At 37.8% G+C, this 12,396-nt stretch overlaps 1 protein-coding gene across 13 annotated transcripts in view; it reads left to right on the top strand.

Moving 5' to 3' along the window:
- NRG1 (neuregulin 1) overlaps positions 1-12,396 on the top strand; it is a 1,030,155-nt gene that overhangs the window by 998,762 nt on the left and 18,997 nt on the right. For 6 of the 13 annotated variants that reach the window (XM_049704163.1, XM_004283637.3, XM_004283635.4 and 3 more), the window contains one exon: positions 7,829-7,887. The exons of 1 other annotated variant lie outside the window; for it this stretch is intronic. In XM_049704163.1, the coding sequence (XP_049560120.1) occupies positions 7,829-7,887 (59 nt within the window). Of the gene's footprint in view, positions 1-7,172; positions 7,241-7,828; positions 8,374-12,396 lie in introns of those variants that run through there. 6 more of the 13 variants (XM_033412614.2, XM_049704165.1, XM_033412622.2 and 3 more) reach the window with 4 other exon arrangements.

The following is a 12,396-nucleotide window of genomic DNA, read 5'->3' as shown; positions in this document are numbered from 1 at the left end:
GAGAGACTTCCATACAGGCTAGAGACATCTGGGGACCGGGTAAGATGAGGAAAGTCAAGACACTAGCTAAGGTTACAGTTTTATAAAATCCTGGCATAGCAATGAGGAGGTGGATGATGATACTTATAACATATTAGTAGCTGAATTAACATAATTAAGGGGGTGATGGTTCAGATTCAGGTTGTGTCCTGTGGCCTCATCATCATGGCTGTAGAAGGAGAAATTTGGAATAGAGCAAAGGGATGTATTTTGGGTTAGACCTGGAGTCCAGCCAGCTCTGGAAGCGTTCGTCCTTCAGAGTGGGTGTGACACTTACCTTCGGTAACATTTGACAGGGAGAGCAACCTTTGTGAGTGGGTGGGACTCTTGTGGCTTAGATGTAGATAGTCAGCTCTTCACATGACCACGTGTTCTATTTCTTCTGTGTCCTCTTGTATCTAGACTCCTGCTTTGTACTTCCTAGGTATTTATTAGCTCATTTTTGACTTCCGTGAAGACAGAGGGAAGCAAATCCTTTTGTTCTTATAGAAACCAGTTTGGCTGCAGTTTGGCGTAAAATCAGGTACACTAAGTGTTCTTAAGAGCTTGGTTCCTTTTTTTCTCCTGAACTCAGTTAGGCAGCCACATGTATTTATTGATCTCCTTCTAAGAGGCAAGTTCTATGCTTGTGCCCGTTATGAAGTGGTGAGCAAAATCACGTGGTCTCTGCCCTCATGGAGTCTGTAGGCTCTTGTGAGTAGCCAATGTATTTCAAGTAATGAATTTAATTATAAATGATTGGTGTGCTGAGTGCTATGAAGAGAATTTAGGGAGCTAAGGGAATGTACCGTGGCGGACCACAACCAGCCAGAGGCAGAGACTCCGTCAGGGAAAAAAGTACATGCAGCCCTTGCCTTGAGAAGCATATAGTCTATTTAAAATAAAATGCACCATTCTGAAATATTTCTATTGAATGATTTAAGTCAAAAGTGAATATTTAGATGTTTCATCATAAAATGAGGCTGGAGTAGATGGAGCTATAAAGTTTGGAATCGCTAAGCTGTGTGATGAGACGGGGAAGGGCATCCTCCAGGGAGGAAAACCAAACCACAAATTAGCCGAGTCCATAAGTCATTGTGTCACAAGGACACGTAGATGCATGGGCCATAGATTGAGCCCGTATCCGATGAAATTGTTTGACCCCGAAGTAAAGGATACATCAGTTAGAGTAAACAACGGCAAGGATTTTCATCTACAGATGAGCGTTTCAGAACAAGCTGTACAAACAGGGCTTTGGGAAGGGCACCAGGGTTCAAACAAGGAGGGGTTAATTCATAAACACTGGCAGCCTCATTAGTGGGATTGTATGTCTTAGATGTTGAAAAACAACATTGGCGAGCCAGGATAACTTAGATTTTTTTTCCCCCCCCTCAGTATTTACCCATGAGTCCACTGTGGCCACTCTATGTATACTGTTATCTCAAGAATTGAGAACTAGCCCCCAGATCTTAATAAAAAAGAAATGGGATGATCAGCGATGGGGAGGTATAAGGTTGGATCTGAACGAAATGTTATTGAAGGCATATATTATATTTAATATTTTCTTTAATGGTACTGAAGAAGGCATTCCCTTGAGGAAATAAATGTCTTTTGCAGATGATACCATAAAGAACACTAAAACACAAATTAGAAAAGCATATACAGACCTCAAGAAATTTCACTTCATGGTGGATAAAAGAACGAAGTTCATTTTGGAAAAATGCAGACTAATAGTAACAGTCCATTTGGGAAAGAATAATCTACAACACAGATACTCAGCCAGTGAGTGGGCGAGTTCTAGCCAGAATCCCGAGTGAAGGGGTGAGAAAAGTCAGCCCTTGCAATATGATACTGTAGAAAAACAAACTAGCGCTGTTTGACCTGGTGTGTACACTGCCAGCTCTGGTTTACGGAGTACGAGCAAAAGTCCTTAACGTCTAACACTTAAACACACCGATAATCCTCAATGTGTATCTGTTGGCATCGCCATTACTTGATATTTGTAAACATGGACATCAAAGAAATTGTTTCAGCTGTTGTACAATATGAAGGAAATACCCCAGTTAACTAGTACTGAGGTGGAGTGAAAAGAAAATAGGGGCTTTTCTTTTTTGGAAGAAAATTATCTAAAAAATTGTCTGAATATTTCATGGTAGAGTGATGACTAAATAGAGACAAAATATCATATGTAAACCTGTTTCCCTTCTCCTGCCTGATCAAGGGAGGACCTAATGAAAATTAATGAAACCAAGAAATAAAGAAAGGAAGAGAAAGGATGTCTAAGGATGGTTTATAAATTGACCATAAATTTAAAAAACCACAAAACCATTTATAATGGCTTGTAAAATTAGCAAACCCTAAATGACCAGAAGTTTCTTGGAGTTCTGGAAATATCTTTGACTATGTCTAGTGTCTCCACCAAAAAAAATGAGAAATAGTTTATTCAATTAGAATGTAAAAAATACACCAAGCACTAAATCGCTTCACAAAATTGCATGAGCTGATGATCGATTACATAGTAAGTGTATCAGGATTGTCACCGTGTATTAAGGTTATTATTAAGAACAGTTTTGATTTTACTGACGCTGTGCAGAAGTCTTGGTTACTCGACGGTAATGGCTTTATTGAATCCTAGGTAAGATGGTATTTCAGTAACAGGATTTAAATTTGAGGTGATAGACTTATTGTTAAAGAGTTAGAGTCTTTTCCAAATTCCAGACACCATTTTAAAGGTTTCTATTTAAGGGAGGGAGTCTATAAGGAGGATACTGGGAGCTCCTATAAAAAATTATTTGGAAGTATACAGAGGAGAGAGTCGGTCACAAACTATAAAAATAAAAGCCGGTTATTGAGCTGTACCTGGCAAATCAATTGACTGTGAGATTCTCCTTAATACAGTCCTTTACTGGACACTGCAGTCTGATTCTCAATCAGGTTCAGTTTAACTAACATTTTATGAGAGTCCTTCATGAGCCAGGCTAAACATTAGAGCTATAAAATGATCAGAATGTGGTCAGCGTCCTCACAAAGAGGTAATCACGAGACAGATAGGTAAGGACATTGGAAGAGATCAGGGCAGCGTGCAATGTGAGAGCCAAATAAGGAATCCTTCTCCCAGGGTGTGGATGTCTAGAGGTGAGGATATGGCACTCAGGGAAGAGTTGATGCTAGTTGGAAGAGATGCTGCTTCAGTTCAGACAAAACTGTCTATGAGTTTTCATCTCACGAAGAACAGTCATAGAACAAAGATAGTTTATCATGTTAAGAGCAAATACTAAACTTTTTTTTTTTTTTTTTTTTTTTGCGGTACGCGGGCCTCTCATTGTTGTGGCCTCTCCTGTTGCGGAGCACAGGCTCCGGACGCGCAGGCTCAGCGGCCATGGCTCATGGGCCCAGCCGCTCCGCAGCATGTGAGATCCTCCCGGAACCGGGGCACGAACCCGTGTCCCCCTGCATCGGCGGTGTACTCTCAACCACCGCGCCACCAGGGAAGCCCTAAAATTTTTTAAAAAATATTTCCATCTTCTAATCTGATCAGTAAAACAAACGGTATATATAGTTTTGGAGCTAAAATAGGGGCTCGGTTCTTATTCAAACAGATTCTTCTAAGACATAAAATTCTTGGAAGGTGCTCAGACTCGTGCCAAAGAATATTGTTCAAAATCAGATTAAATTTACCGTACTCTTATCTCCGAAGAAAGCGATAGATTGGGTGCTTAAAGTACAGTGCTAATAAAGAAATATGTCAGCAGCCAGTCTGCCTATTCTTTTAGAAGTAATTTAAAAGAATAGAATTTAATTTAATAGAATTTAATCAGAGAATTTGATCAGAGCCTATAGATCAGGTGCATTTCCATTTGCATATGCTTCCTCTACCCAGTCAATGCAGTCTGCAGTTTGCTTATGCAGAAACTGTTTCCACTTCCTTCCATCTGATTGGGTAGCAATTCTAGACGTCCACAGAAGTTACATAATGATTATAGCCGCTGAACCCTTGAATTGCTTAGGAATAGGTACTTGAAATTTGTTTTGCCTCCAGATTGTCCTAAAAACCCATTGTGTGGGAAATTCATTGTTTAAGCTCTTGAGTCCTCCCTGGCTGGCAACACATTCAGAAGAAACGATGCCTGGGGTTTTGCACACTGATTCCGTGCGGGAGGGTGACTCCCAGAACCTTCGTGGTAAGAGAACCCTTTGATAATCACTTAGTTAAATCCTTCCATTTTATCTCTGAGGACAGCTGAGGCCCAATGAAGCCAAATGGGCTTCTCACATGCAAGCAGCAAGATGCTGTGATGCCAGGGTAGAGGGCCTTTTGGAGGTCAGCATCCCTGACATCCTAAACTTTAATGTACAAACAGATCTCTCAGGGATCTTGTTGAAATACAGATTCTTATTCAGTAGTTATGGATGGGGGCCTGAGATTCTACGTGTCTCCTAACAAGATTCCAGGAGATGCTGGTGCTATTGGTCCTTGGACCCCACTTTGAATAATAATAAGGCTTTTACACTAAGAAAATCCATCTAAGTGAAAGTAAACAGTAGTGAAAGGAGAGTTCTGGTTCGGTTATAGCTGATAATTCCAAAAAGGATTGGCATACCTTAAGCAGATCTAATGTTACTGCACCAGATATTCTATTGATATATCATCTTATGATAGAGATAATGCTAGTTTCCTAGGAAACATCATCTCAGGATTTGTACGAATTAGAAAATTGATTGGGTAAGATTTTTGATCCCCTTCATCTAGTTGTCCCGTGACCAGTGATCTCAAAAGTGTCATCCTAGATGCATAAATGGCAATCTTCTAGTAAATGCGTTTCTTCTCTTAAGGGACTCATGATCTCTCAGCTATTTGTTAATTTCATGATCCTTAAATAATACGTGCATTTCTTACCTCCAATGGTTCTCTCTCCCTCTCTCTCTTCTCACACACACACATACCATATTCACATATCTTATACCATGTTCTTTGTATGAAACAAGTGGATTATTGTGTGATCAAATTAAGAATGTAAATTTTTAAGATGAAATGGTCATTATAGAATATACTTAGGTCTGAAATTACCTACTTAATTATAGTGTATGTCTATATGGATTTATATAGTCCTGGTTCAGAAACAAATATACAAATAAAAAGCCCACGTAGTGCTTCCCTGGTGGTGCAGTGGTTGAGAGTCCGCCTGCCGATGCAGGGGACACGGGTTCGTGCCCCGGTCCGGGAAGATCCCACATGCCGCGGAGCAGCTGGGCCCTTGAGCCATGGCCGCTGAGCCTGCGCGTCCGGAGCCAGTGCTCCGCAACAGCAGAGGCCACAGCAGTGACAGGCCCGCGTACCGCAAAAGCAAACAAACAAACCCATGTACTTCAAAACTTTTTATGTCAAGTAAGTTATATGGAAAACAAGTTTCCGTATATTTTTCTTAAATTACCTGTGAAGGCACTCTTATTGAAGCATGCAGAATGACATCTTCCTGAGAAATGACCCAACCTCACAGGTTATAGTTCTTATTTCTGTATTTCTCTAGGCAGATCTTCCTCTACTCAGTGAAGCAAAAATATTATAAATGAAAATAACCAGTTCATTTAAAAAAAAATATTTTGAAGAATTGAAAAAACTGTATCAATACAAGATGTTTGTTGTTAAGCTTGTGGCCTCTCCCATTGCGGAGCACAGGCTCCGGACGCGCAGGCTCAGCGGCCATGGCTCACAGGCCCAGCCGCTCCGCGGCATATGGGATCTTCCCGGACCGGGGCACGAACCCGTGTCCCCTGCATCGGCAGGCGGACTCTCAACCACTGCGCCACCAGGGAAGCCCCCGATATTATTTTTAATGATCATAATTATACTTTGTTTACTCAAGTACTTATAGGGCTGAAAATCTGGAACTGCTAGTATTTATTCTTACAAGCCATTCTTCATGAAATAGGTGAAGCAGATGTACCAAATCACTTGAGAACATTTTTTGGCACTGAATTTGGCTTTAAGGGAAATGAAAAAAAATCAACCTTATATTAGCAAAAATGAATCGTTTTTTTCACATCTCTTTGATGCCAAAAAGATGCTTATTTTTATTTACTCTGGAGAAGAAAGGGTTGTAAGTAAATCATGAGGTGTGTGCATGATGGTTATGGCCTAGATGAACTATTACTAATAATCATGGCTATGGTTGTGGAGGACCTGTAAGAGGTATATTTGCGTCCTGGAACTTTTTGATGAATTAGAGTATATGATACTGGGTAAAATGAATCCATTCTGAAATGCTTTAGTTACTGGAGTGACAGCAACAAAAAGAGCAGTTGTAAAGGACTTCCATATTTAGGCACAGCCCCATCACAAGGCTTTAAGAACAATATTCTACCAAGGATTCTGGAATTTTGATAGGCAAATGTATACGAGTGAGTAAAATGTAGATTTTATACAGTTTCAAAACCATTTACCCTAAAAGCAAAATGACATTTATTAAATACCTCAGTAGAGGAATAATTGTTTAAATTTTAGAAGTGTATTTGCCTTTGACTTGAGATAATTGGATGAAGTGAAATTTGTACTAATAAAAATCTGCCTCTTCCGTTCACCATTAAAAATAAGACCTAATTTGTAATATCTTTAAAACAAAAAGAGATGTAGTTTTTCTTGTCAGTAATCACTAGAGTGTGAAAGTGCTTGACTTCTATTGTAGTTTGTTGATTTCACTTATCAAGATACCTATGAAATGAAGTACAAAATGGTGTCTACAAAAGAAAAAGCTCAGAATCATTTAAACAATAAAAGATGGTGGACGGAACCTTATAAGCTCTTACCGAAACCGGTGTTTTAACCTAGTGAGTCAGTTGATCAGTGACAACTTCAGAAATGCCCAAGGGAAAATGACTTAGCTGCCCAGAACTTGCCACTTCTTTTCAACTTTTCAACCTCACTCTAGTTAAGTTTCAGTTAACTGATCTTATGAAGACTGAAGCAAACCACAGAAATATATACCCCGCAGTTTTCATGGGACATGGTTTTCTAAATGTTTTGTCTTCTCCTTTCTTTTACGTTGTTCAGCTACCAGGTCATTTGTAGGAGCCTCCATGTTCCATAGGAGGAAACTGCCAGTCTGAAAGTTCAGTGTCTTTAGCGTTCGATTGCTTATTACATTTTTACCCTCTAGGTGCCAACCTGGATTCACTGGAGCGAGATGTACTGAGAATGTGCCCATGAAAGTCCAAACCCAAGAAAGTATGTTAAAATAATCTGAAATTTGCTTTCTCCCCCAAACTACAGCAACAATCACTACCGCTTGGTGGTTTTACAACTCAGTTGTGACTGATTCCTTTTGTTCTAATTATGGTTTAACCACTCAGGGCATAAACCCATTCAATGAGACCTTGTTTAACTGTGTCTCAACACAGACCCCGATGGTCATCAGTTTTATAAAAGAATGACCCATCAGGATGGTCGGTGATGCTGGTGATCGTGGCGGGCCAGCCAACCAGAACTCCTTTCCTTCCAACGTTTTGGACCAATGCTGTCAAATAGAAAACCTAGTTAAAGGAAACATCTGCTTTCACTTCAAGTGACTCCCTTTGAGAGAATGCGGTCACTTAAAATGCTGGGATCTTTCTATCATTTCTGTCCAAATTTTTAACCCTTTGGGGGAAATGCCAGAGTCTAAAAGCCACGATTAGGACAAAGACTCGGTTCCTGAGGGTGAACTCACCAAGTTCAATCAAATGTCACTGAAGGAGCTTCTTTCTAGCATATATTCACCTCTTCTCTTTTTCTCTGTTTTTTCTACCATTGTTTTTTTTTTGTTTCTTCTCTCAGGTGCCCAAATGAGTTTACTGGTGATCGCTGCCAAAACTACGTAATGGCCAGCTTCTACAGTACGTCCACTCCCTTTCTGTCTCTGCCTGAATAGGAGCATGCTCAGTCGGTGCTGCTTTCTTGTTGCTGCATCTTCCCTCAGATTTCACCTAGCGCTAGATGTGTTTTACCAGGTCTAACATTGACTGCCTCTGCCTGTCGCATGAGAACATTAACAAAAGCGATTGTATTACTTCCTCTGTTCATGACTAGTTGGCTCCGAGATGCTCATAGGTGTGTGAGGCTCCGATGTTTCTGAAATTGATCTTGAATGATGTGATACAAAATGATAGTCTGTATCACACAGTGCGATGATAATAAAGGCATTTAAAAGTCTCACTTTTATTGATAAAATAAAATCATTCCACTGGACAGTCCATCTTCTTTATAAAATGACCCCATCCTGAAAAGGATGTTCGCTAAGTTGTAACCAGTACACACTTGAAATGATGGTAAGTTCATTTCGGTTCAGAATGTGTTATTTCTAACAAATAAACAGAATAAAAAGAGTGCAGATGTTTCTCTTCATTAACCAAACAGTTTGCATTTAAGTTTAAAAAAAGCACTGAGTAGGAAAATTAAAAACAAACAAACATCTTACAGCAAAGGAAATAGCCAGGCTTCTATTGACCTTGTTTAGGAAAAAAGTGATTTGGGTGTAAATGATTTTTAGATGAATTGTTAAATCATTTATCTATGTTATTCTAGTTTCAGTAATAATTTTAGGAAAATTGTTTTAAAATATTTATTAGTTACCTTGAAATATCACAGTTCACTGCTAGATATATATTTTTTAATGAGAACTGGGAAATTTTGATCGATTTCTGTGGCTTCATGAAGTCTTGGACATCATTCCTAAAGAAGGACCCAATTCACATTGTATATAATTGCACGGATAACTAAACTATGTCTTTCTCCTGCTTTTGTGAATGAGGACTGTAGCTTTTAATTCTGGAGCTTTCAAAGCATTATATTTAAAATGGATTCCATATTGTTATCCATTTAGATCAAAGGTTGACAAATTTTTTTCTGTAAAGGATCAGATGGTACATACTTCTGTGTTTGCAGACCATACCGTCAGTGTCGTAACCACAGAAAACTTGGCCACTGTAGCACAGAAGCAGTCATAAACAATGCATGAACTCATAAGCATGGCTGTGTACTATTGAAACTTTATTTACAAAAGCATCATAATGGATTTGTCAACCTCTGATTCAGATTCTCAATTTCTCACCCCAAGAAATATTTCACATAGCGTATTAGGGTATAAGTTCACGTAACACAAGAAACAGTGATAGCAACTGGTCATTTGGGGGCTCTGAAAGAATGAGATTTGACTCTTACTTGTATACATGCAAAGAATAAGAGTCTGTTCCTTATGTTAACAGACATGGAAGAATAAAGAAATTTCATATGCATTATGGGGCGATTAGGCCCATACCAGTCAAACTATTTTTTTTTTTTTTTTTTTTTTAGTGAGGTGGTACTTCTTATTATGTATTTACAAAGGCTACAGGTCAAAAATTATGTTACAGACCATTTTATGTTGTGAAAAATTGGTAAATTGGCATTGCTAAATTTTCAAACACGGTCTCCCCTTTATTCAGAATCTTTAAAATGCCTTTAGTGGACAGAATTGTTCTCTCTACAGCTGTAGAATATTGTTACAAAGGTAGATAAGATGGAAAGTAAAAACAGAAGGTAAAAGTAGAATTTTACTTAATATAGTAATTTCCTTTTAGAAATGTGTTTGTATTCAAATGACATAGATTTAGCAAATCCATGTGACTGTGTAAATTCAATACATTTATATTTTAGAATTTAATGAAAATTCTGAACATGTGCATTGTACTTAAAATTTTGGAATACCATTGTGCACTGAAAGCAATGTTGAAGTACCAGATAGAGAAAAGCATTAGAAAATGAAGATATTCCCCCCAAATGATAATGCAGTGAGATCTGATGGTAACAACCTGAAAAAATGTTCTCAGCTTCTCTTTTAGACCATTTTCTCTTTCATAAGATATAATTTTAAAATAGCTACTGTGTATTTAATCTGAGTGTGATTCCTTGAATAAATTCTTTAGTAAGCTTTCAGTGGCACTTTTGGAAGATGTCCAGGAAAGCAGCATTCATTTTTAACCTGATTTAACAAAGACTGATAGGAAGCACATTTATAAACAAAATCTGTAGTGACTATGCATCAGCGCTGCCTCACGTCTGGAAAAGCAAGAGCCTTCAATCAGAAGCTGCTTTCCAAAATCGTCTTGCCCAGAGTTAATTTTCTAACTTCCATGTCTTAAATTCTCAATGTTTATTTCTGCAGACCTTCACATAGAAGGTAGGGAAATAAATGTTTGCTGCTCTGGGAACTTTATGTTCAAGTAACAATGAGGGCTACACAAAAACTAAAAAGTGTTGCCACCATGGTAATGTTTAAAATTTACTTATTGGTGTTCATAAAGTTTGAAATGCATAACATACATTTTAAAAGAAAAGATATTCCCCAGCTTCAAAGAGAAACATTGTTCAACTTACCCAACCACATTTTCAGTTGAAGAATCACATCCTAAAAGAATGTACAATTTTTTAAATGCTTATTAACACATAACTTACATTATTAGGATTTAATACAGTTTGTCTGGTCAGGGTGTCCTATGGGACATTTACTGATTTATAAAAACTGATTTAAAATATAAAAGAAAGGAACACATGTATATTTTATAGAGTGTTCTTGAAGGAAGCCATTTTCCTTGAAATAAAACATATTTATAATACTTTCTAGGAAGATATTGTCAAGGTTAGTCAGCTTCAAATTTCACCCTTCTTGACACTGAATTCCTACTTGAAAGGATTGTGTTCATCATTGTGTGTGTGTGTGTGTGTGTGTGAGAGAGTGCGTGTGTGTGTGTGTGTATAGAGAGATAGACAATCGATAATCAATTTATAGACGTTATAGAAAAAAAGCACTCACAGCTTCAATAGTTACAGGCAGTATGGAGCAAATAGGTCATGTATAAACTAACATTTAATAGGAAGTAATTATAGAATAGCCCAAATTATAGACTATTATAAAAGAGTACAATTTTACAACTTGTAGGCATATTCTCAGAATGAGTAAACTTAGCCTTAAAAGTATTTTTGAACCATAGGTTACTAGTGCCTAAATTATTTGTGTTGACTTTTCTAAATGTTTTAAAAACTCTCTGAAGTTATTCATTTCTTTATCAAACATGTGTATCTTGCTGAAAGCAGAATAAAGACACACTCAACCTATGACAAAATTATCATCAACTCCAGCTGAGCGTTAGTGAGATTTCACTGTGTGTGTTTTTGCGAATGCATCAATACTTGCTCATGGCATGTGGAAACTTGGAAGGAAGGAGAGAGTTTCCTATTACATTTCGAAGGGCTCAGTGGCAATATGGGTTGGTATATGTGAAAAAAAAAAATCTACATTTGTAAAGGTAAGTCGAAAATTAGAAGTCAGGTGCTAAATTGCTCCTATTTAGAAATGACATTGACAGGACCCCTCTAGAAACCTCAGAGGGGCAGAAAGTCAAGAGGACACCTACCTCTTTGAGATTATTTGCATAAGGAGACCCAAGATGTTAAGGAACAAAATCCTGAATGTCTTCAGATTTAACAGAAATTATAATTGCATGTATGGACAATTTCAGTTTTTAAAAAAGTTGTTTTCTTGTTCTTTTCTCTAATGCCATTGAAAATTTAAATTAACCTACAGGTTAATCAGTTTTCTTCAAACTATTCTAAAAATCCTAAAACAAGGGATTAGTGAGTCCATATTTAATAGTTTCTGAAGACTCTTAGATATAAATTAATTTTTTATATTGCTTACTGCACAGCAGGAAATCACATGTAGAAAAGGAAACTAAATTGTTTACAGTAACCTTCGTGTTTTTGAGTCACTAATTTAATTTGAAAAATGGAGTGGCCAGGCAGAAGTTCAATAGGAAACATAGGATATGTAATAAGCCTAAGCCAACATTAGATTAAATAGAAAAGATAGAAAGTAACGACCTCTTCAGAAAATGAAACGTGTGTGTGTCTCCTACTTTTCTTGACTCACAATGAAAGAAATGTAGCCACCAATAGTAAAGATAGATTCGAGGAGCATTTGCTGTGGGACTAGTGTGACCGATGCATGCCTCTGCTTGTTTCCTTGTTAGGGCTTCGAGCCAGAAGAGATTCCAATTTTAAGTACCAATTTCCCTTTGAATTACTGAAATTGGAGCTGCCTGATATGAATGACTTCCCGTGAAATGAAATTAGAGTTAGGCTCACAGACTTACCTATAAAACTGTAAATGCAGTAATATGTATGCATGAGCATGCTACTAATTTCATTGAAGACTTAACCAAGCTTTCTATGCAACTAATATAGACAATTAGCAGTGTTCACGTAGGCATGGAATCATGATTCTCTTCTCTGGAAAGAGTTTCTGTAGTTATCTCTTGATTTTAACCCTTAAATTATTACTGACGTAGGAGGAAAAGGCAAGAGATGGA

The sequence above is a fragment of the Orcinus orca genome, chromosome 21 (assembly GCF_937001465.1).
Source record: "Orcinus orca chromosome 21, mOrcOrc1.1, whole genome shotgun sequence".
NCBI lineage: Eukaryota > Metazoa > Chordata > Mammalia > Artiodactyla > Delphinidae > Orcinus > Orcinus orca.
This window is presented reverse-complemented; position numbering and strand designations above follow the sequence as displayed.